Source organism: Amphiura filiformis, chromosome 11, assembly GCF_039555335.1.
Source record: "Amphiura filiformis chromosome 11, Afil_fr2py, whole genome shotgun sequence".
NCBI lineage: Eukaryota > Metazoa > Echinodermata > Ophiuroidea > Amphilepidida > Amphiuridae > Amphiura > Amphiura filiformis.
Genome location: NC_092638.1, coordinates 49,159,236 through 49,181,890, shown reverse-complemented (window position 1 = coordinate 49,181,890; position 22,655 = coordinate 49,159,236). Strand labels below are relative to the sequence as shown.

Genomic DNA, 22,655 nt, shown 5'->3' with positions numbered 1-22,655 from the left:
TATTTGGAAAAGGTTTATAGGCAGAATATTTTCATCTTCAGGGGACCTTTAATACATGAATATACAATATTTCATACATTCGAAATTATATATGATGTACTGGCAACAGTACAGGTCTTAATACGAGCTGGAGTTGGGCCCTTCTTCAACTAATATACTACAAGTACCAGTTCCGTAAGCAGATGTGTTATAAATAACTACAATTAATTGCACAAGTAGAAGCATGTAATATGTTAGCAAGAAAGTTTATTGTAGTGAAAAGCAGATTTCATGTATAAACAAAATTCCTCTTTAAGTCAATGTTTGTGGGAGAAAACCATGATTAAGTGTACTGGAAGATTTTGAAGAGTGGATTTTGGCTCATCTTTCACACCCAAGGACGAACAATCTGCTGGCAATAAAATGCTGGGTCTAACTCATTTTTGTAAAAAAATTGGAGTTGGGCCCTTCTTCCACTCAGGTATTAAATTGAAAAAGGCTTTGGTGCAATGGGCTATTCCAGTTGAAATCCACACTACATCTGTGGAAGATTTTGGAAATATCTTCCACAGAGGGAGTATGTTTTTCAAATGTAATTGGTCAGGGTTAATCATTTTGAAGCTCATACTCCCCCTGTATTATGGCTTTACCTATATCTTCCACATCTGGAGTGAGTATTTCAAATGAAATTATGCAATTGTCTATTCTATTCTATTCAAAACTCATACTCCCTCTGTGGAAGACTTTAGCTAAATCTTCCACAGAGGCAGTGTGGATTTTAGCCCAATTTTAGAATCTGGTACGGTACTTCTGTCATATACCCACTGATTATTTTGAGAACAGTGCATCATTTAAGAATAAAGCGCACCTTGTGGGTGGTGTACCTTATTCTAAAGTATTGCTAGAGCTTTAACCTGTTAAAGGATGACTCCGGGTAGCACAACATTATGCCTTATATGTTAGAAAAATAATTATCACTTGCACAAATCACATGGTTTTATTTAAAACTAACTCAAATTGTCCATAAAAATGAATAAAAACAGCCGGCGCTCAACAAGCGATATTCAAAATTCCCGTGCCGAAATTGTCCAGTGCAATGACGTCATGGTTACTTGTGCTCAATTGTTATCAGCCTTCATTGTATTACTGGGACGTCATTGCACTCGACAATCTGGGCGCCCGTGAATTTTGAATATCGTGTGTTGAGAGACAGCTGTTTTAATTTGTTTTTATGGTCAATATGAGTTTGATGTGATTTGTGCTTGATTATTAATTTTCTAACATATAAGGCATAATGTTGTGATTGCCGGAGACATCCTTTAAGGGAAGGGGGTAGAGTGGTCCTTGTCCTTGTTCTCTTTTGACAAAAAAACAACTGGTTTTGGGGATTAAGGCCATATCATACTGCCTGTTGTAAGGAACAATTTTTTGTGATGTAACTTCTGTCGCTTATTGGAAAAGCAATTAAATCTTGTTGTCAGATGAGATTCAAGCCTTGAAATAAGCGGGTGCGGGGAGCAAATTTACCCTCGTAAAGCCACAATTGCTCCTGGTCCATGTAAAATTCACATGCACCAGGAGCAATTTTCTAAAATTAATTGCTCCTGGTTACAGTTTTGCACTTGATGCAGACGTGCTGGTATGCTGTATTGTATGCATTAAAGGATTTAATATTGAAAATTGCTCCTGTTTCTTCAGAAATTGCTCCTGGTTCTTGTAACAATGTTCAAGGAGCAATGTTTAAAACAAATTGCTCCTGGTTCCAGTCTGCTTATTTCAAGGCTTGATGAGATTTTACTTATTCGGTCGTCCAGAGGGAGACCATATGGCAGCATGAATTGCCTGTCTGTCCACAAACCATATGTAAGGAATATATGTGACCATCCAGCACAATTGAGCCCGGATGTCGCCAGTGCCACTATTGAGATATGCTCCATTGAACTTAACAATAAACAATAGGAAACAAAGGATTTATTGACTGTTTTATTGATTTTTCACTTCTTAAATGTCAAGTACTATAGACATGATATACATCATTTTAAAGCTAATGTCAAGCAGAATATTTTGGTTGAATATCTCAAAAATGGTGAGTATCAACTTCAGGGCTCAGTTGTGCTGGATGGTCACATATGATTTAAATCAAGCAACCTGACTGGAGTAGCCTAAATACTTCCCACACAGTCTGTACTAGTGGACATTTTTGCGTAGGAGTTTGAATGATGATGATGTGGTTTATGTTAGATGGGATTCTAGAGTTTTCCGACATGCATGCTCCAGGATCGTTAGTATGTATGTCTTCTGTCTGTTTGCTAACCAAGACTCATTCCAAAGGACTTAAACATGGATTGTGCACAAATTGAGGTTATTGTTCTGCATTTTGGCTATGACGGAATACATTTGCCATGCATGGATTGTAAGCGACGCTTATCAACACAAAATGAGTATATCGTAAGTGTCAATACTTCCAACTGGACAGTCGCCTCATATTGAGCATGTTATGCTTAAACATCTCACTAACTGGTCCTGGGGTCCATTTCATTAAACTTTACAAAGTTTTGTAAATCTAGAAATGGTTTGTAACTTATGTTGAGTCTAGGGGTGTGATTTTCGGGTAATTTTGTGCCCGGTACCCGCCACATTTTTCGGGCGGGTAACCGGTACCAATAAACCAAAAAAAAAAAAAATATGAATTTTTTTTTTTTTTTTTAAATTTTTTTTCAAAGTTTTTTCGGTTTTAGTAGTGTTCTAGACCTAAATGCTAGGATCATTCATGGTTGACCTAAAAAAATTGAATTTTGCACATTGTTTTCATGTCATACTCTATTAATGATATCAATATGCATCAATTTTCATATTAAAAACACAAAACAATGTGCAAAATTCATTTTTTTTTTTTTTTAGGTCAAGGTCCATGAATGATCCTAGCATTTAGGTCTACATGTAGGTCCAGAGACACTACAAGTAAAAACCGAAAAAAAATTAGAAATTTTTTTTTTTTTTTTTTTTTAAATTTTGGGTACACGGGCAGGGAATTTCCTGCCCGGGTAATAGGATTATCGGGCGGGACTCGAATACCCGGGACTCACTCACACCCTTAGTTGAGTCGTAAGTTGCATTTCACTAAACTTATTTACGAACGGTACCCTTCGTAAGTAATAGAGATTTACTACAAGGACCCTTTGTAAAGCTATGTCTGGTATTGAAAAGTTAATAAAGTAGAGGTGGCTACGTCGGCATGAAAAGTTATGATTAGTAGGTTCCAAGTTGAGTTTCTTCCACTGATTCGGAGACATGCCGCAAAATAAGGCCATAGGCCTTGAAATATTATGCTGTGTCGGACATAATCCTTGAACACGGCAAAAGTTCCAAGTCAACAAAAACATCTGCATCCAGCGATGCTGAGATCTTCATCAGTGCTCGGGCCCCAGTTCTATAAAGTAGAAATACTCGGAGACTTGTTTCTGACTAGAAAACAGTTGCACGAACATGTTTTCTAACCCAAGCAGACGAGTCACTTATGTCTGGTATTGGATATTCGTAACTTTTAAAGGATTAAAAGGTTTAGTGAAATGGACCCCTGGTGAGCAAGGAATTTTGGCATCATTTCAGTCTAGTCCGACTGTTCTTTATGTAGGAGTCCCAAACTGCTGATGAATACTCTATCAATTAGGGGTCTGATCCGACTCCTGTCAGGGAACCCCTTTCATCAGACCCCTGATTGAGTCTGATGAAAGATTTATAAGCAACTTTCTTAAGAGACAAAATTTCTTTTGATTTCCACCTTGTTAATTGAGAGTACGGGAAACACAGCATTAGTTGCTACACTACAGAGACCAAAAATTGCATACTACAGGGTGTCCCAGAAAAAATTACCGAGCGAATAAAATTTAACGTAAGTCGCGAAATAGACATCATAATCAAAAATTAAAAATGTAGCGCATAGCTTATTTTGTTGTGCATCACATACGAAAATTTTATTTGATTCGGTTGACTGGTTGTGTAGATATGAACGATTACATAATGCCTGCATCAATGCAGTTCATTCCAAGTTTGATCAACAGGCGCTTTTTTCATACTCGCTCACCGCTTCCTTAAGTTGTGTGTATCTCATTAAATTTAGTCCACATTATCTATTTTATAATCCGACAGTGTTATGTCATTGAAGATAAATAACAGTTTGTCCGAAAAAACTTTTATTTCAGCAATTGGAAGCTTTCCAACTTCAATTCTTATGTCGCGTAAATATGTTATATTTTAACTTTCCAAAGAACATTTTGAGCCAAGAATAACAATGATCAAGTGCTTACTTAATTTTTGATACCATGCAACATTAATGTTGAATTTTTATAAGATTTGCATTACAATTTATTGGAAATATTCCAAAAACATTAATGTGTGTGAGAAATTATTTTAAGCCAGCTGGAATTCTTTATGCATCATTTATATCTACATTAACGAAAAAATATATTTACAAGTACCGACCATCATTTTACATGCAAGCTTTCATTTTCAATATTGTGCAGGTTTTCAAATTTGAACAAAACCTAATTAAATGTTTTGCAAGAAACAGATTGTTTAAAAAGAACGAAAAGGATTTTACAGAACAAAATCGTATTGACAGTTAACCCCTAGTGTGCATTGTGTTGAATGATCTTTCTTTCAAACTTGGAATGAAGTGACTTGACGTATGCGTTATGTAATCGATCATTTCTTCGCGATCAATCAAACAATTCCAGTCAAATTGATGTATAAGATGCAGAATAAGATGGGCTACACGCTGATGTTTAGATTTTTGGATTCTGATGTCTATTTCTCGACTTACGTCCAAATTCATTCGCCCTGTAATTTTTTCTGGGACACCCTGTATATACATAAGGGGTGTGATTCTTCAGGATTTTGTCTGATTTCAGGATTTTTTGCAGCCAAAATGTATGCAATTACTGTAACCACTCGGGAATAAGCCCACCCCCCTAGATGGGCAATTTCACTTCAAAAATGGGGTGGGCTTATAACCGGGAGGGAACTAGTAGTTAAATTTAAAAATAAGAAAAATCTTCCCCATTTGTATATGCCCAATGTATCAGTAATATTTCTATCATCTTTGTCAATTTTTTTAAAATTTTAAGTATGGAATGTTAATTTTTAACTGATATTTTTTAAATATTTGTTCTTAAATGAGAAAGGAAAGCATTGATATGATTTAAGAACTATGCCAAAATGACTACTGGGCTTATACCCGAGTGCACTCTTGTTCCTCGAATGGTTTGGAAAACTGGGGGTGGGCTTATAGCAGAAGGTGGGCTTATCCCCGAGTGGTTACGGTATATTGTTTTTTAGCCTGTTTTGGGATATTTGAGCCCAATTTGTTTTTCAGGATTTTTTCTACTTTCAGGATATTTTACAAGCTTTGAATCACACCCCTGTAATATATATTGACCCTTCTATACTTGTCACACGGTGAAGCCCTCAAACCTGAGCATGTTTTGTCATTGTAATGTGTTATCATTGATATTGTTTATAGTTGATGTTACTGTTATTTTGTGATTTTTCAGTCGACAGAAGTGCCGGTTTGGTGAGCAGTGCACATCCGCACATTCGAAGACGAGCTGGGTGAATGGAAGGAAAGATACAGATATAGGTTAATGAAATTACAACGCGCACGAGAGAAACAGCTTCATGGTAACAGTTTTGCCGAGCAGCTACTGGAAAAATGGATGTCATCACACACTCCACTGAATGTGGTGAGTAGACTTGAAGGCTCTGACCAATTCCCGGGGACCCGAGTTCCTGCCCGTTCTTGGCCTACCCAGGTCAAAATTCATGGGTCAAAGTACCCGAAAAACGAAGTTATAGGCCTTAAATTACTTGTTATTCGAGTTTGGAAACCAGAGAAATACTGCTACTTAAAAAAAATGCATACTAATTAATGTGTCCCTGTCTGTTCAATATAAGCAAATGTAATAAAATGTACAAGTACAACTTTATCCAACTTTTTTTGTAGCAGTATTTCTCCAGTTTCCAACCTTGAATAACAAGTAATTTAGGGCCTATAACTTCTTTTTTTCAATTTTTTTACCGTATTTTCGGGTACCCGGATTCACGCCCGAAAATTCAATTGGGTACCCAAGTACATAATTACTTGTTAGTTGAGAGCCCTAGTAGACATGAAGAAAATAATGTCAAGGCTAAGGCAAAAAAAAAAGAGATTGTTTGCTTGTCCATAGAATGATAGGTCTCCTATTGCCACCGCATGTACAGGTACACCATCGTCAAGGTACATGTAGTTGGCTGGTATTGTGCAGTACCAGGGGAGTACCAGTGTAGTACCACTGCTGGTGGGTCCTGTGCAGTAGCAGTATTGGTAAGGTGTAAGTATTCTGTATGTACCAGTGAGGCACGTTGGCGATGGTGTACCTGTGCAGGCGAACGCTGCAATAGGAACCTTGTAGATGGATGCATTGAACTTTTTGATCTACAAAATTGTAATTTCAGAAGACCAGGATTTGCTGGGTTATTTTGAGATGGGGAAAATATCTTATTTGGTAACATTCTGTGGTCAAAGGTCATCCTAATAATATTTTGTGTTATTATTACATTACAGCTATCAGAATCTTTGGAGGATGTGAAGGTTACCGTAAACACTCCGTTAAATATGTCTGTGGTTAACAAGAGATCGGCTCATTCCTGGACTTTCATCCTACATTGCAAAGTGAGTCATACTTTCAGTTCAGTTCAGGGACTTTCACCCTACATTGCAAAGTGAGTCATACTTTCAGTTCAGTTCAGGGACTGTCACCCTACATTGCAAGGGGAGTCATACTTTCAGTTCAGTTCAGGGACTTTCACCCTACATTACAAAGTGAGTCATACTTTCAGTTCAGTTCAGGGACTTTCACCCTTCACTGTAAGGGGAGTCATACTTTCAGTTCAGTTCAGGGACTTTCACCCTTCACTGTAAGGGGAGTCATACTTTCAGTTCAGTGCAGGGACTTTCACCCTACATTGCAAAGTGAGTCATACTTTCAGTTCAGTTCAGTTCAATTCAGGGACTTTCACCCTACATTGCAAAGTGAGTCATACTTTCAGTTCAGTTCAGTTCAGGGACTTTCACCCTACATTGCAAAGTGAGTCATACTTTCAGTTCAGTTCAGGGACTTTCACCCTACATTGCAAAGTGAGTCATACTTTCAGTTCAGTTCAGTTCAATTCAGGGACTTTCACCCTACATTGCAAAGTGAGTCATACTTTCAGTTCAGTTCAGTTCAATTCAGGGACTTTCACCCTACATTGCAAAGTGAGTCATACTTTCAGTTCAGTTCAGTTCAGGGACTGTCACCCTACATTGCAAGGGGAGTCATACTTTCAGTTCAGTTCAGTTCAGGGACTTTCACCCTACATTGCAAAGTGAGTCATACTTTCAGTTCAGTTCAGGGACTTTCACCCTTCACTGTAAGGGGGGTCATACTTTCAGTTCAGTTCAGGGACTTTCACCCTACATTGCAAAGTGAGTCATACTTTCAGTTCAGTTCAGGGACTTTCACCCTACATTGCAAAGTGAGTCATACTTTCAGTTCAGTTCAGTTCAATTCAGGGACTTTCACCCTACATTGCAAAGTGAGTCATACTTTCAGTTCAGTTCAGTTCAGGGACTTTCACCCTACATTGCAAAGTGAGTCATACTTTCAGTTCAGTTCAGTTCAGGGACTTTCACCCTACATTGCAAGGGGAGTCATACTTTCAGTTCAGTTCAGTGCAGGGACTTTCACCCTACATTGCAAAGTGAGTCATACTTTCAGTTCAGTTCAGTTCAGGGACTTTCACCCTACATTGCAAGGGGAGTCATACTTTCAGTTCAGTTCAGTGCAGGGACTTTCACCCTACATTGCAAGGGGAGTCATACTTTCAGTTCAGTTCAGGGACTTTCACCCTACATTGCAAAGTGAGTCATACTTTCAGTTCAGTTCAGTTCAATTCAGGGACTTTCACCCTACATTGCAAAGTGAGTCATACTTTCAGTTCAGTTCAGTTCAGGGACTTTCACCCTACATTGCAAAGTGAGTCATACTTTCAGTTCAGTTCAGTTCAGGGACTTTCACCCTACATTGCAAAGGGAGTCATACTTTCAGTTCAGTTCAGTGCAGGGACTTTCACCCTACATTGCAAAGTGAGTCATACTTTCAGTTCAGTTCAGTTCAGGGACTTTCACCCTACATTGCAAAGGGAGTCATACTTTCAGTTCAGTTCAGTGCAGGGACTTTCACCCTACATTGCAAAGTGAGTCATACTTTCAGTTCAGTTCAGTTCAGGGACTTTCACCTACATTGCAAAGTGAGTCATACTTTCAGTTCAGTTCAGTGCAGGGACTTTCACCCTTCACTGCAAGGGGAGTCATACTTTCAGTTAAGTTCAGGGACTTTCACCCTTCACTGTAAGGGGAGTCATACTTTCAGTACAGTTCAGTTCAGGGACTTTCACCCTTCACTGTAAGGGGAGTCGTTCTTTCAGTACAGTTCAGTTCAGGGACTTTCACCCTTCACTGCAAGGGGAGTCATACTTTCAGTTCAGTTCAGGGACTTTCACCCTTCACTGTAAGGGGAGTCATACTTTTAGTTCAGTTCAGGGACTCTCACCCTTCACTGCAAGGGCAGTCATACTTTCAGTTCAGGGACTTTCACCCTTCGCTGTAATATAAGGGGAGTCATACTTTCAGTTCAGTTCAGAGACTCTCACCCTTCACTGCAAGGGGAGTTATAGTTTCAGTTCAGAGACTCACCCTTCACTGCAAGGGCAGTCATACTTCCAGTTCAGTTTCAGGGTTGCCAGAAAATTTTACAAGCCAGAATTTTTTCGAGAAATTATGTTACGATAAATGCAAAAAAGCAGATGATTGACGATAGTCTAGTAAGTTTAATACACATAGCAGTTAAGGAATCGGATAGCAACGTGTGTGCAGTATTTATTGTGGGACCTGAGAGCGGGCCTGAGAGCAGATCAGACATATCAAATTACATTCTGATTAGGAGGAATATCCTTCTGATATCAAATAATTTAAATTTTTTGAAATTTGTGATATAAATAAAAATTTTATGACAAATTATTAAAATTTGATATTTTTTATATCTTCCTCAAAGTAAGCTTTATAAATCTAATGATATGTACTTCAGTATATAATATGTAGTTAATCAAAACAGCTGAAGATAGTGCTCGATACTATTAGATAGTAGAGCGTGTAATAAATGTACTTCAGTATATGTAGCTGAAAAGTTTACACAGTGGATTATTTGAAAAGTTTACCTTGACCTATGCCGTTCACTTCAACTGGGGGTTGAGTGGTGGCATCCGCATCACAATGTCCCGCCAAACTGTTCTGTCATCTGTTTTATGGCTGGCGTTTACTATGGAGTTTAGATTGGTTCTTTTGCAGTCAGCTAGCAGGCAGTCTCTCCACCTCTTTGGTGGTCTTCCTCTAGGTCTGACTCCCTGGATGTGACATTCAAAGGCCATCTTTGGAAGGCGTGAGGAGGCATTCTCTGGGCGTGGCCAAAATAATGCAGTCTCTTCCGGGTTATTCTGTCCAAGATGGAAAATTCAACACCCAGATTATTTGTCAGAATTTAAAAAAAAATTTCAGGACTGTGGAAGTCTTTTTCAAGAGTCAAGATTTCAAGGGATTGGTGCCAAGAAAGCCTATCTGCAATAGCTGCCAGGTTTCATATGTTTAGATGTCACATTGTTATGTATAGAGCAGCTATTGCAGATAGGCTTCTTCTTGTACTAGCCCATCGTTTATTGGGCTGTTCCATTTAAAATCCACACTACCCATGATTTGGGAAATATCTTCCACAGAGGGAGTATGAATTTCAATTGGAATGAATGCATTAGGCACCTCCATTTGAATCTCATCCTCCCTCTTAAAAGATTCAGATTGAATCTTTCTTAAATGGTGTATGAAATTCAAATGGAGCTGAATAATGCATTCATTCCATTTGAAATTCATGCTCCCCTGTGGAAGATATTTCCCAAATCTTCCACAGGGGTAGTGTGGGTTCTAAATGGAATAGCCCAATGCTTGTACTTTCAAATTTGTAAAGTCGGGGGTAATAATTTGTTCATTCTTTTTAATTTTTGTGTGGATTTGAAGAAAACATTTTTGCTAGATCAATATACCAGTGTTGTAGTCAAGACCTCTATGTCCGAGACCGAGACCGAGACCTGCCCATCCGAGACCGAGACCGAGACCGAGACCAAACCTTCCGAGACCAAGACCATCCCTTCCGAGACCGAGACCTCTAAGTTCCGAGACCGAGACCGAGACCGAGACCTTTGTAATGAACTGATATCGAAGCTCGCATCTGATCCTGAACATGACCAATTATTTATTAAACTATTTTGATTTAATATGCAGTCAAAAATTTAAAAAATTGGCAGTAGTCCTATGAACATGAACAGTAGGGCCTACATATTCAAGTTGAGTGTATTTCAATACAATGATTATTTTCAACATTCAATGAAATTTAGGTACAAAATAAGTTATAAAGAACAACAGGTCTCGACAGGTCTCAAGCTTAAAATCATCCGAGACCGAGACTTTTGATGTCCGAGACCGAGACCAGACCGAGACCGAGACCTTGACATCCGAGACCCGAGACCTGCAAAATCAGGTCTCGAGATGGTCTCGAGACCGAGCAGAGCGTAGCCAGCTTTCTTGGTCAGGGGGCAAAATAAAATTTTGGGGCACAGACTAAAAAATTGCAGTTGCATCATACAATACATAGAGACTGTATGTCTTGAGCTTCCCGAAAAGGGCCTTATTGGGATGATGTGCGCGTGGCCAGAAAAAAAAATAGTATTTTACACTATTTTAGCCCATTATCCGGCTAAAAAGGGCTCTATTGTTACAATTTGTGCAGCGTGGCCTTGAAAAATTTGTATTTTACACTATTTTGGCCCTGAATTTTGCTAGAAAAGGGCTCCTTGCCCTTTTCTTTTCCTTTGCCCTCCTGATTTTCTCTCTCATTTTTTTGTCAGAGGGCACTTTTTCTTTCATTTTTTTGTCAGGGGGCACTCTGCCCCACCTGCCCCCTGCTAGCTACGCTACTGAGACCGAGACCTGGTCTCGAGACCTACAACACTGCAATATACACAGAGAGATGTTTCTATCTTTATACTGCTACAACCTAGAAGTACAAACCAAATCTGTGGCATCTGGGGTCGATGCTCTGCATCACACGCACTGCGTGTTAGAAAATGTGACGCATAAAGAGCTTGGTGCCTGTGGTTTCCATGGTACCCAGACAAAATGACACATTTCTTTACAAAATAATGTCATTGTTAACATTTTATCTGGGGACCAAGAAAAGGAGACGAGAACAGGGTTATTAATGTGTAAATTGAATCAAAGACTTGTTTAACCCCCTGAGCACTACCTGCCGATCTAACATTGCCTCTGATTGGTCAATTACATGATATATTTACTTTAACCACCAATCAGAATGGAGCTTTGCAAATAATTCACCCCAATTTTTTTGTGTGGTGAAATTATTCTAACAATTTTGCTGATTGGTCCAATTGATAATGAAAACTTCTTTTTGACCAATCGGCAGATAGTTCTCATGGGGTTAAAATTTATATCTTTTTTTGTTATATTTTGTTGTTTGTTTTGCTATCATTGCTTCTGTGATGTAGTCATTGGTATGTGAAGTGAATAAGTTGTGTTTTAGAGTTGGAGCTTAGGGAATGGTATGATTGAATTTAGTTTGACTGATAATGCTGAAGAGATAAGTAATAGTCAAACTCCGCTTCTAAAATTTGTTTGGCTTATAATTGGCAAAACTTATTTGGTTTTTGTTACTAAATAAGACAACTGCACATAACTGGTTGTTGTGTGAATAGTAGACAGTTTGGTGTTTTTCTACTTAGAAATAAGACAGCTCTACAGAACTGGTTGTTGTGTGAATAGTAGAAAGTTTTTTTTTTTCAAGGCATCAACCGACTGCCCAACATCTTTGTTTTGTAGCTTAGTTATCATAGGCTACAATTTGATGTGAGTCTGCGTAAATATACGTAAAGTGTGCTGAGGCTTGTGGATCAATGTCTAGGCGTTGTGCCTGTGTGTAGCGCTCTATAAATCACTGAGCTTTTTTTAAAATATTATTTTTACCTAAATTTAAACAATATTGAAAGTTCCTTTGATTGTACATTTGTTGTCAAAATTTAATCATTTATGTTATTTTTTTTCTATTCAGACCCCTAAACTCCTGCAGAAAGTGGCTCTCTTATACGATGTACACCGTCCACATTTCTTCATCTCAAGCATCACGCTAGGAGAGCTCAAGCGACAAGTATCCCAAGATCTACCCGACAACTGTCAAGAATGGGCCAACCCATCAAACAATAACAACCAACATCCACCCGGTAGAGCGAAAGAGAGAACATACCGCGTCAAGCTCCACTTTACCTCGCAGATCTTTGGCACGTTCCGTCAATCCATCGTCTTTGACTTTGGCGTGGAGCCGGTACTGATGCGGAGGGTGTCGGTGGACGCGGTGTCGCCGTCCAGCCACAGACAGCTGGAAGAGGCACGCGAGACAATGCTCTGCGTCGGGGAGAGATGGGACGGGACCAACAAATCGATAGTGGACTTTGTACCGAAATCGTCGTTTGGGATGGAGCAGGACAAGGGTCTGCTAAGCTACTACATTCCGCCACACTCGACTGACGAGCTGTTTAATCACTCGGTGCTAGACAAGACCTTGACCAAGAATAACTACCGTGAACGTATGCACGACCTACTGTATATAGAAGAGACTGCACAGTTTAAAGACATGAGCAGGTAAGGGTAGAGGGCGCTGTTGTTGAATTGATTTAAAAACACTATAATCAAGGCACTTAGGCCTAAAAAAAATTGATTGGCCAAACCCAACCAACCCTAAAATTAAATTTAAATAAAAAGGAGAAAAAAGTTCCAAGGCCTTTGTCAAATATAGTTGACAGCTTTAAAAGTAAGAAAAAAAGATCCTGACCTACCTACCCTATTTTTTTATGTTATGCCAATCAAACATTTTTTTAGGCGTTACGCTAGTGCTCTGTGTCATTACCCTCTAGTTTTCAGACACCACCCGAACCACACGGAACCTAAAGAAGAAAAAAACATCGCCACTGCTGGCAAGAATATTTGCACCATGTACGTCGCAGATCACTTTTCAAAAGTGAACCATAGTTAGAATAACAGACACGACTGGTAAGAAAGTCTACTAGATAGGTCTGTTAAATAAAAAATGGCGATTAGAATTTCAAGCGAAAATAGTCACAATACAGCTTATTTAGCCAATGTCAACATGGGATCATCACTCATCAGCAAAATTAATGTTTGTCATTTTTCGGCACAATTAATATTGATAAAAAATTATGGCACAGACGTAATCATCATTATCCTAATTTGTATATAACCACCATTCCCCAGCTAGCTCGTCCTAAATCTCTGGTCCGTGATTGGTGTGGTATTTATATGTGATGTCTATGACTCTAATAGGTTATATAAAGGGAGAGCGTGGCGCAATCGTTAGGGTACTTGCCTTTAGTGCATGAGGTCCCGGGTTCGATTCCCGGCGGTGGCGATTTGCTGGGATGTTGACTTGGAAAAAAAAAGTCTGAAATTAATTGGCAACATCTGTAGATTAAATTCAGACCTCCGCTCTCCCATGGTTTATTTAGAATTGGGTAAATGAATCATGAAAGTACTCCGTCCTTCGGAGGGATGTTAAGCCGTCGGTCCCGTGTGCAGAGAGCCATACCTGTACATGTATCTCGCAGCCAGTTTCGAAAAGAGTAGGGTGTTAACCCCTGACTGTTCCCAACCCGTCCCGGTGTACAAATGGACCCCAATGGAAATAAGCTTCAATAGAGGCTTTCTTGGGTTATCCAGGGTTGTCACAATCCGAACAAATAAAAAAAAATAAAATAAAATAATCGAGCAAAAATAAAGTTTGATATTAACCATCAACTTGCACTTTATTTTTTAATTTACACAAATCCCCACAAACACAAAATGTGTTTGAAAACATTAAAAGGTTTTTAATGTTGAATAGGAGTTTGTCAAGGGAGTTAAATCAAAACAAGATGTAGTAGTTGCTAGTGGGTAGTCCCTTGTGTGCTATACAATTTTTCAGAATGAAAACAAGCCTGAAAACTACAAATGCTCAAGTTAAGTAGTCTGTGCTTCTTCCGTTTCATAACGGCACTTAACCCCTGAGCACTACCTGCCGATCTAACATTGCCTCTGATTGGTCAATTACGTGATATTTTCACTTTAACCACCAATCAAAATGGAGCTTTGCAAATAATTCACCCCAATTTTTTGTGTGGTGAAATTATTCTAACATTTTGCTGATTGGTCCAGTTGATAATGAAAACTTCTTTTTGACCAATAGGCAGGTAGTTCTCATAGCAGTAAGTAACAAAGGTGATCAAATTAATGACTGTAGTATGTTAAGCTTCTATTACACCTTGGTCTGGGGCGGACATTTTAAAAATGAATTTAGAGGAGCAGCAACGACATCACTTGCATTACATTCCAGATGTTAAATCTACATCATATGCAAAATTTGAGGAAATTCATGCGAGTCCGTTTTATTTTAGGGCCATTTGTCTATAACTGGTCTTTACATGTAGCCCTATGGAGAGAGTGCCCGTTGAGGCGCTTATAACCCCATTTAGGAACAAAAATGTGATTTAAAAAAACCGGACTCGTGCAAATTTTCTAAAATTTTCAGAGTATGTAGTATGAACATGTAGAAATATAATCAAGTAGTTGCCCTACCTGCTCTTCTCCGAAAAAATAAAAAGTCCTATACCTCAATGATAATGAAACCTAGGTGATTACTCTACAAGTGGGTTTTTTCCCGTACATAATTTTTCCGCAATTTCCGGCAAAGAGGATCTTTATGCGTGTTAGTATGTTTCACAAAATTGAGTCTTTTAAGGCTCAATTTTTTGTTAAAACAATTGAATAGCTAAGTGGTAGAAGGGACAAATTCCACACCATTTTTACAAAAATAAGTTAGACCCATCATTTTGGCATGAGAATTTTGAGGCTTTTGCCTGAATTCAGGCAGTTTTGTTGTCCAAATTTATGCTTTTTTTTTTTCAGCCTGTTTTGGGCCTTTTAAGGCTGAATTCACACGCTTTTTTTCAGGTAGTTTTTTTCTCCACCAACCGCCTTGTTGAAATAGCCATTCTCATGCCTGAGATACATGTAGTTCTTCCTTGTGTGTGAAAGAAGGGATTTGGGCCTTTCTTCCACAAATATTGGGAATATTATAGAGATGGAGTTGGGCCCTTCTTCCTCTTAGATATTCAATTATATGACATAATTTTATGTCCATGTATTCTAAAATTTGCGGCTTCATAAACCTCTATTCACAGAATTCACAAAAATAAAACCATCACAAAAATTAAGACTTCAATGCAGTAGTAGGTTTACTAGGGATGTCTTAAGCAATTATATGTCTCTCTGTTGTTTTTGATAAAGAAACCACTTTGGCCATTGTTTATAAAATGAGTACTTACTTTAATCCCGGACGCCCGGATACAGGATTATAAGGATTGAAGACTTGGCAGAAAAATTGTTTGGCTTCATTTTTAGCATGTCTCTTTAAATGCAAGTATGTGAAGCATAATGTGAAACAAAGTGAATCAAATGTTGCTGATATTGATTTTGAGTTAGTTGCAATGAAGGTGATTACATTTTGTTTAACTCGATATTTTTTATGAATAACAAAAGCTGGCTCAAGCCCCATGGTCCAGGTTTGTGATTTGAGAACTGCCCTTGTTGATGTATTTTCCTATTATTTATCCAATTTTGAGAGTTTTGAGTCACTGAAGTTCTGAAGTGCAATACTAATTCCTGTTATGATTAGAGGAAGGGCACTCATAAGGCCAAATGTGGTAAAGAGCTTCTTTGGGTTTTTTCCATTTAAAGTCCACACTACTATTGTGGAAGATTTTATAAATATCTTCCACAGGGGAGTATGAATTTCAAATGGAATTAGCACACTAACCAACCCTGTTTCAAACTCACCCTCCCTCTGTGGAAGATTCGGGTTGAATCTTTCACTGAGGGTGTATGAAATTCAAATGAAGCTGCTTAACCCTAAGTCTCACTAAAGCTCACTATTATGCATTCCATGTGACTTGGTGACGCAATCAGCCTAAGTCATATTTACCCAGGGGCAGCGTAACCTCCGTGGCTACAGGTCGGTGATCTTCTGCGTGCCATTCGAGGTGTCCGAGGTTAGAATCCCGGGGGTACCAATTGACTTCTTTCTTCACCTTCTCTGCTTTTTCGTTTCTTTCCCTTCTGATAGCCAAAAAACCACTGGTAGGGTTAGGGTTAATGTGTTTATTTCATTTGAAGTCATACTCCCCCTGTGGAAGATTTTTCCAAAATCTTCCACAGGGGTAGTGTGGATTTTAAATGGAACAGCCTATGTTGTTTGGTATGCCGTTTGACAAATTTGATTGTCATTTCTACTATTTCAGATATAACATCCGTACCGCCCTCCAGCTTACAACCAGTTTCCTCCTGGTCCCCTCCCGTAACGTCGGAGCCCGCTACGCACAAGACGGCCAGCTCTTCGGCCTGATGCGGCTGAGCGACGAGGTCTCGGAAGACACCAGGGGTGGACGGCTCATTCTCAACAGTTGCAGCACAGTGCTTCTTGCGCCCATGAAAGAGGACAACAAAGTGACCAATATGGTGTTCGAGTGCTTCATCGCAGAGAAGGGACGTGGCGCCATCTATCTAACGATACCAAAGCGGTGCGTGGATGAGCTGAAACTGGTTGCGGACAGAGAGTTCAAAGTTGAGATTCAGTTTCAGCTAAATAGGTGAGTGTTTGTTGAGATGATCAAATTAGTGAAGGATTATTTAATAAACAGTATTCCACAGTAAATGACTTGTACACATATCACATCTAAAATGCCTTTGGGGCAGTGCAAGTTGTAGCCATCACCCCTGTGGAGGATGATTAGGGATACAGTCATGTTACACAGTGGTTCATTAGAAATTATCAACGATGCATCCACATGTCCACGTTTGTTAATATCGCAAGAGCGCGCGAGGGTGCTATAATCATATGCGGATGCGTCAGGTGCATCGTAGTTAATTTCGGACGAACCACTGTGATTGAATCCCTTTCAACAATGAAAACAAACTAAATATTGTCTAATTCCGTGGATGTAAATCGAAAGGAAATTTCCTGATTTCAGGAAATTTTGCTTGGATGTCCCTGTACAAAGTATAGACCTTTTTCTCACACGTCACCAATCAATCGATATTGGGGTCCAGCATTCAAGTCATTAGCACTTTTCGAACGCAAATACGGCGCCCGCGATCAACTTTTAACGCCACGCTAGGCGCCCTGCGCGTATTGCCAGCTCGCAGTATCGCTTTGAGTTCGCCACGGCGTAAAAAGTAAACGAAATTGTGAAACAAAACAAAGATTGAATTTTAAATAGCATCGCGGTTTTTTCCGTATCTTTTGTATTTTATGGCATCAAAACAAACTGGAACAAAGGTAACTAGTATACAGTTCCCGTTTTAACAACTATTTTATGGAAGCTAAAGTGAAATATGATAAAACAGAGGAGAAAATACGCAGTATTTGGTGTTTTTACACCGTGGACACGTGAGAAACGCACGTGTTGTTTGTTTACATCTCAGACCCCAATATCGATTAGGTGACGTCATCAGAAAAAGGTCTATAGGGAAATACACATTTTCAGTGAAATGTTAAAACAGTTTCAGGAAATTATGTCAGTGCTTGTTTTCATCCCTGTGATTCGCATGATTATTTCATGAGGAATGTCAGTTAATCATTACTACTCAACATTACAAGAAGGTCAAGTTGATTTCTCTGTTGTTATCGGCAATAAAACTACTGATTGAAATGGCAATGTTTAGCCGCTTCCTTCAAAATAATGAATTTGATATGTAAGTGTGTATACGCACGCAAGTTCCAGACGTAAATTTTTTCGCATAACACATAATGCACGCTTCAGTTAACTTGCGTTCGCGTAAACACTTCTGTAAAAGTGTGGCTTTTTCACTGTTTAACAACGGTTGGCTCCTGATAATGATCATCAGGTTGTCACTAATTTGACTATATCAGTTGAAATCCATACACCTGATACAGACCTTGATCTTCCACACAGGGAGTGTGAATTTCAAATGGGGCTACCTGAAGGGGTGACTCTGTTTGAAATCTACACCCCCTGTGTGGAAGATTAAGTTCATGTCTTCAATAGAGGTCATATAGATTTCAAATATCTCGAAACTACCAACTCAACAAAATGAGCATAAAGTCGCGGCGACTTTACGCTGATTTCGTGGTAGCAGGTTACAAATGGATCATAATGTTGTTGTTGTTGTAATTTGCAGGTTACCGTTATGTGAGATGCATTATGCTGTGGACAAACTACCTGATGTGAGCCTACTATTCCCTAGTATTGGGTCGTCAGCAAACATACCTTGGACCCCTAACCAGTAAGTGCTACAATATTCTTTTGTACATTCAGGGACATCTGTAAAGCGTCTTTTACCAGAGGATACACATCTATACCATTTTTCACCCTGATGTGGCAGTGATGTCAACATGTTCAGGCAACTGTTTCCTGTGTGAATCCATGTGGCATCTTAAAACGTGTGCGCGTGTACACCAGCGCTTTTAGCAAACACTTTGAACCTGTACCCAGCAAAATATGCACTAACGTCACTGCCACATTGGGATGAAAAATGGTATTCGCCTATTACACGGTTCTGCCATATACGGAGAGAGCCTGGAACTGGCAATAGACATAAAAGGAAGTATTACGCAATGTTATTTACGCAATGTTATATGACTGGTTCAATTCCCATTCATGCATGCTGCCAGATCGAGGCTCTCCTTGCATATGGCGGAACCGTGCAATGGGTGAATAGTATGAAATTTCACCATTGCATACAGCAACATTTCAGTTTGAGAAAATCGTAAGTATGCACCAGACAGTTACCAGTATTTGATTTTGGGTTTACCTCCAATCGATATCTCCATTGAAACATAAGAAAGTGAAAATGGCACATTTGTAGAAGAGACAAGAATACCACTGTGATTTGGTGAGATGATACTTGGAAATTCAACTGAATGAACAGAAAAACACCTGTGTTCATGTTGACTGAACCATGACAATGTGTCCACAGGGAGGTTATGAGACACATCAGATGCATGGAAATCTGTGTTCATGTCTAAAATGGCACATTTTGTTCATTCAATGGAATTTAAATGGAATTACTGAATATTCATACATTATTTGTATTAAAAAAAAAAATAAAGGAATGGTGTAACATTGGCTGTCTGGCTAATAGTATGTTGGGCTATTCCAGATGAAACCCATACACCCCCTATAGAAGACATGGTTTAATCTGCCACACAGGGGTGTAGATTTCAAATGGAATCACCCATTCAGGTAACCCCATTTGAAATTTGCACTCCCCTGCGTGGAAGATTAAGGTTATGTTTATGTGTTCAATAGGATGTGTATGGAATAGCCGATTCTTTATGTGAACATATCCAATACCAGCTGTCTTACTTTCATGTCAAATTAATTACCCTTTACAGACAATGGAATGACCGCATGGACCAAAGACTCAACGCCAAGCAGCGGGAAGCCATCGTTGCTATGACAACACCACTAAACAATAGGCTGCCACCCATCTTTCTAGTGGGTCCATACGGTACAGGGAAGACCTTCACTCTAGCTCATGCTACCAAGCTGATACTACAACAGCCTAATACGAGAATACTTATATGTACTCACTCCAATAGGTAAGTCTAATATGAGACCCAAAGAGTACTGACTCCGCCATGTTTGCCTGCCGCTCTTTGAAGACAAAATAGTGTACCTCTAGATCATTTTGTCTTCAACTTAAAGTGTGCTTGTGTTCTGCGTCCAATGCATTAATGCCAATGATGTGCGCTAAGTGCTACGAGCGCAAACCTTTATAACACTCGAGGTTAAAGACACATATTATTCTTTGATATAAAGGTTTGCTAATTTATGCTTTAGGTACACTATTTTGGCCTCCATGTGTGACAGACCAATATGGCGGATTCATCATAGCGTTACATATGGGGCAATTCTGAGTCGGTATACAAATATATACTGCCATGAGAGGTTCTGGTTAAAATATGGGCCGAGGTGAGATCAATAGTATTAATTGATCTCAGCGAGGGACCATAGTTTTAACCAGAACTTCAATCAAGGCAGTATATATTTGTTTATATACTTCATTAATATGTTCTTTGTTCATTGATTTGTTAAAAGAAAATTATTTGACGTTTTGACTCTCCCGCTTCTATCTTGAGTGAACAGCACGGCTAATTTAAGCACAACCTACCCTTCAAAAAATCGAATAGCCTAAAATTGGGCTAACCAATTACAGCAGCGAGAAATGACGCTATGGCAGTTTCGGCGCGTGCGTGAACTGTTCCGTCGCATCGAATGCGCCGCACGCCGAAGGCATGGTCAAAAGTACTATTTACGGCTTGGAGGTACTATTTACGGCTCATCTGGGACATTGAAAATACTATTTACGGCTTAGAGGTACTATGTAGTAGATAAAGGGTGAGAAACAGACCATTACCATAGATAATCGGTGTCTTGTTGAGGTATGGTGAGCATGCCGAAGTGAGACTCGGGGTCGAGACTTCCGAAGCGAGCCTTAACCATACCTCAACAAGACACCGATTATCTATGGTAATGGTCTGTTTCGAAACGTTTATCTTACATATACGGAGAGCCAAAATAAACTAATTTGTTGTTATGGTTTATTCATTTTCCAAAAGACAAACTGGAAAAGCTGATATGATTATCTTGTGTAAGTTTAGGGTTTTCCAAAATAAAACACACCGAGACAGTGTAATATTCTTCCCGTGTGTCCTGCGTTTGAGTCTACTGAGTCTTATCTAGTGTCAATTGAAAGTGATTTAATCAAATCAATACAGCATTGATTTTAACCGGAGATTCTATTCAATTCACTTGTGGTCATGTCCCACTCGATTATACATATTCGTAATATTAATAATGAATATGTAAATAGTTCAAAGGTCAAAGTGGGTGTGTTTTACCTAGATATGGCGGTAACTCATTTAACACCATAGAATTTATATTTATCTTTAATATACTTATAGAACAAATGTCCTGAACCAAATCAACGCATATTCCTGGGTACCTTCCTCGACCTTTTTTGGTTGGGGTTAGGCATAGATTGTTGTAGTTTTTCTACATCTAGTCTTGTGGCCTGTAATGTACTGCATTTTAGGTGCAAAATATCCTTGGTTGAACTTAATTTGTAAGACCTCATGGCTCTTGTTTTGTTACCTACTTTGTCGGAATCTCGTTAGTTGGGAGAGGGGGACAAAGGTAGATTGACATCCTCGTCCCTAATTATACAGGCTTTAAGACATAATACAAACTAATTTGCATTATTCAATATAGGTGTTCTTGGTGTCATTCAATACACACAAGTAATGTTTACCATCTTCATTTAAATCTAATATGCATAAACTTGCATAATAATTTATGCTGATCGTGTAAAATATATTAAACTTTGATGCATTTTAAGTTTGTTGAAATGTCCAAAAAGTCAAATAATGTGGCCAGTGTTTCTAAATATGAACATGTACTTCTCTTGTTCAAAATTTATTGACCTGACCAAGATTATCTTGACCTGACCAAGATTATCTTGACCTGACCAAGATTATCTTGACCTGTCCAGATTATCTTGACCTGTCCACATTACTTGATATAATCGACAGTTGACCAGACTTTGAACAAAAGAAATACAATAGATAATGGAACAAAAGAAGAGGGCTAGACGTATATTTACGGATAGGTGTACTGATGGTAGAACTATTTTTGGTCATGTGATCCACTTTTAACCAATCAATGAACAAGAATATATTAATGAAGTATATAATACTATTTATGTCTATACTATTTTGCATAGACCTATCCCACTGGCTGACCGATAGCGTAAAATCACGCCTGCATTACACAATGCTATGCAGATTGATCAGCGAATGAGGTGCTGATCTGATGCGATGGAGACATGATTTAATTAGCTAATCAGACCCAGACTTCATGTTCACACCATAAACTGCCGTAAATCAGGCAATGCAAAAGATCTTTGGAAATAGCTGTAAGAGCTCAAATGTCTGTGGGATTTACTCTTATGGAGTTGACCAAAAGCCACTAAACTTGATTTAGAAACATATGTTGGTTAGCTTTTGTAGAATAGACCCACTTCTTTTGTGCTTCATGGCAACATAGACATTGAGCTCATGATCATAAATATGAAATAATATGAAATGTGTATTAGTCCAAAAAAAAACCAAGTTTGTTTCCTGTAGCGCACATTTCGTTTTTGACGGCTTTCTTGCGCATTTAGATTTTTTTTTTCACTTTTGGAAAAGAAAAAACCCTGAAAAAATCGCAAAAAATAATATAAAACACTACTGTAGTAAACATTTAATCTGCAGGTTGAAAGGGGATCATAAATATTCTTGAATATGAAGAAATATGATATTTTTTTTGTGTCGGAGAGACCAACTGTAAATTTCCATTCCAATTTGCAGCAA

At 38.7% G+C, this 22,655-nt stretch overlaps 1 protein-coding gene across 1 annotated transcript in view; it reads left to right on the top strand.

Moving 5' to 3' along the window:
- The window catches only part of LOC140164932 (probable helicase with zinc finger domain), a 66,652-nt gene that overhangs the window by 32,317 nt on the left and 11,680 nt on the right, over nucleotides 1-22,655 (top strand). The window contains 7 exon segments of the mRNA XM_072188330.1: nucleotides 5,532-5,572; nucleotides 5,575-5,720; nucleotides 6,581-6,688; nucleotides 12,225-12,811; nucleotides 16,519-16,866; nucleotides 18,419-18,523; nucleotides 19,635-19,841. Coding sequence (XP_072044431.1) covers nucleotides 5,532-5,572; nucleotides 5,575-5,720; nucleotides 6,581-6,688; nucleotides 12,225-12,811; nucleotides 16,519-16,866; nucleotides 18,419-18,523; nucleotides 19,635-19,841 — 1,542 coding nt within the window.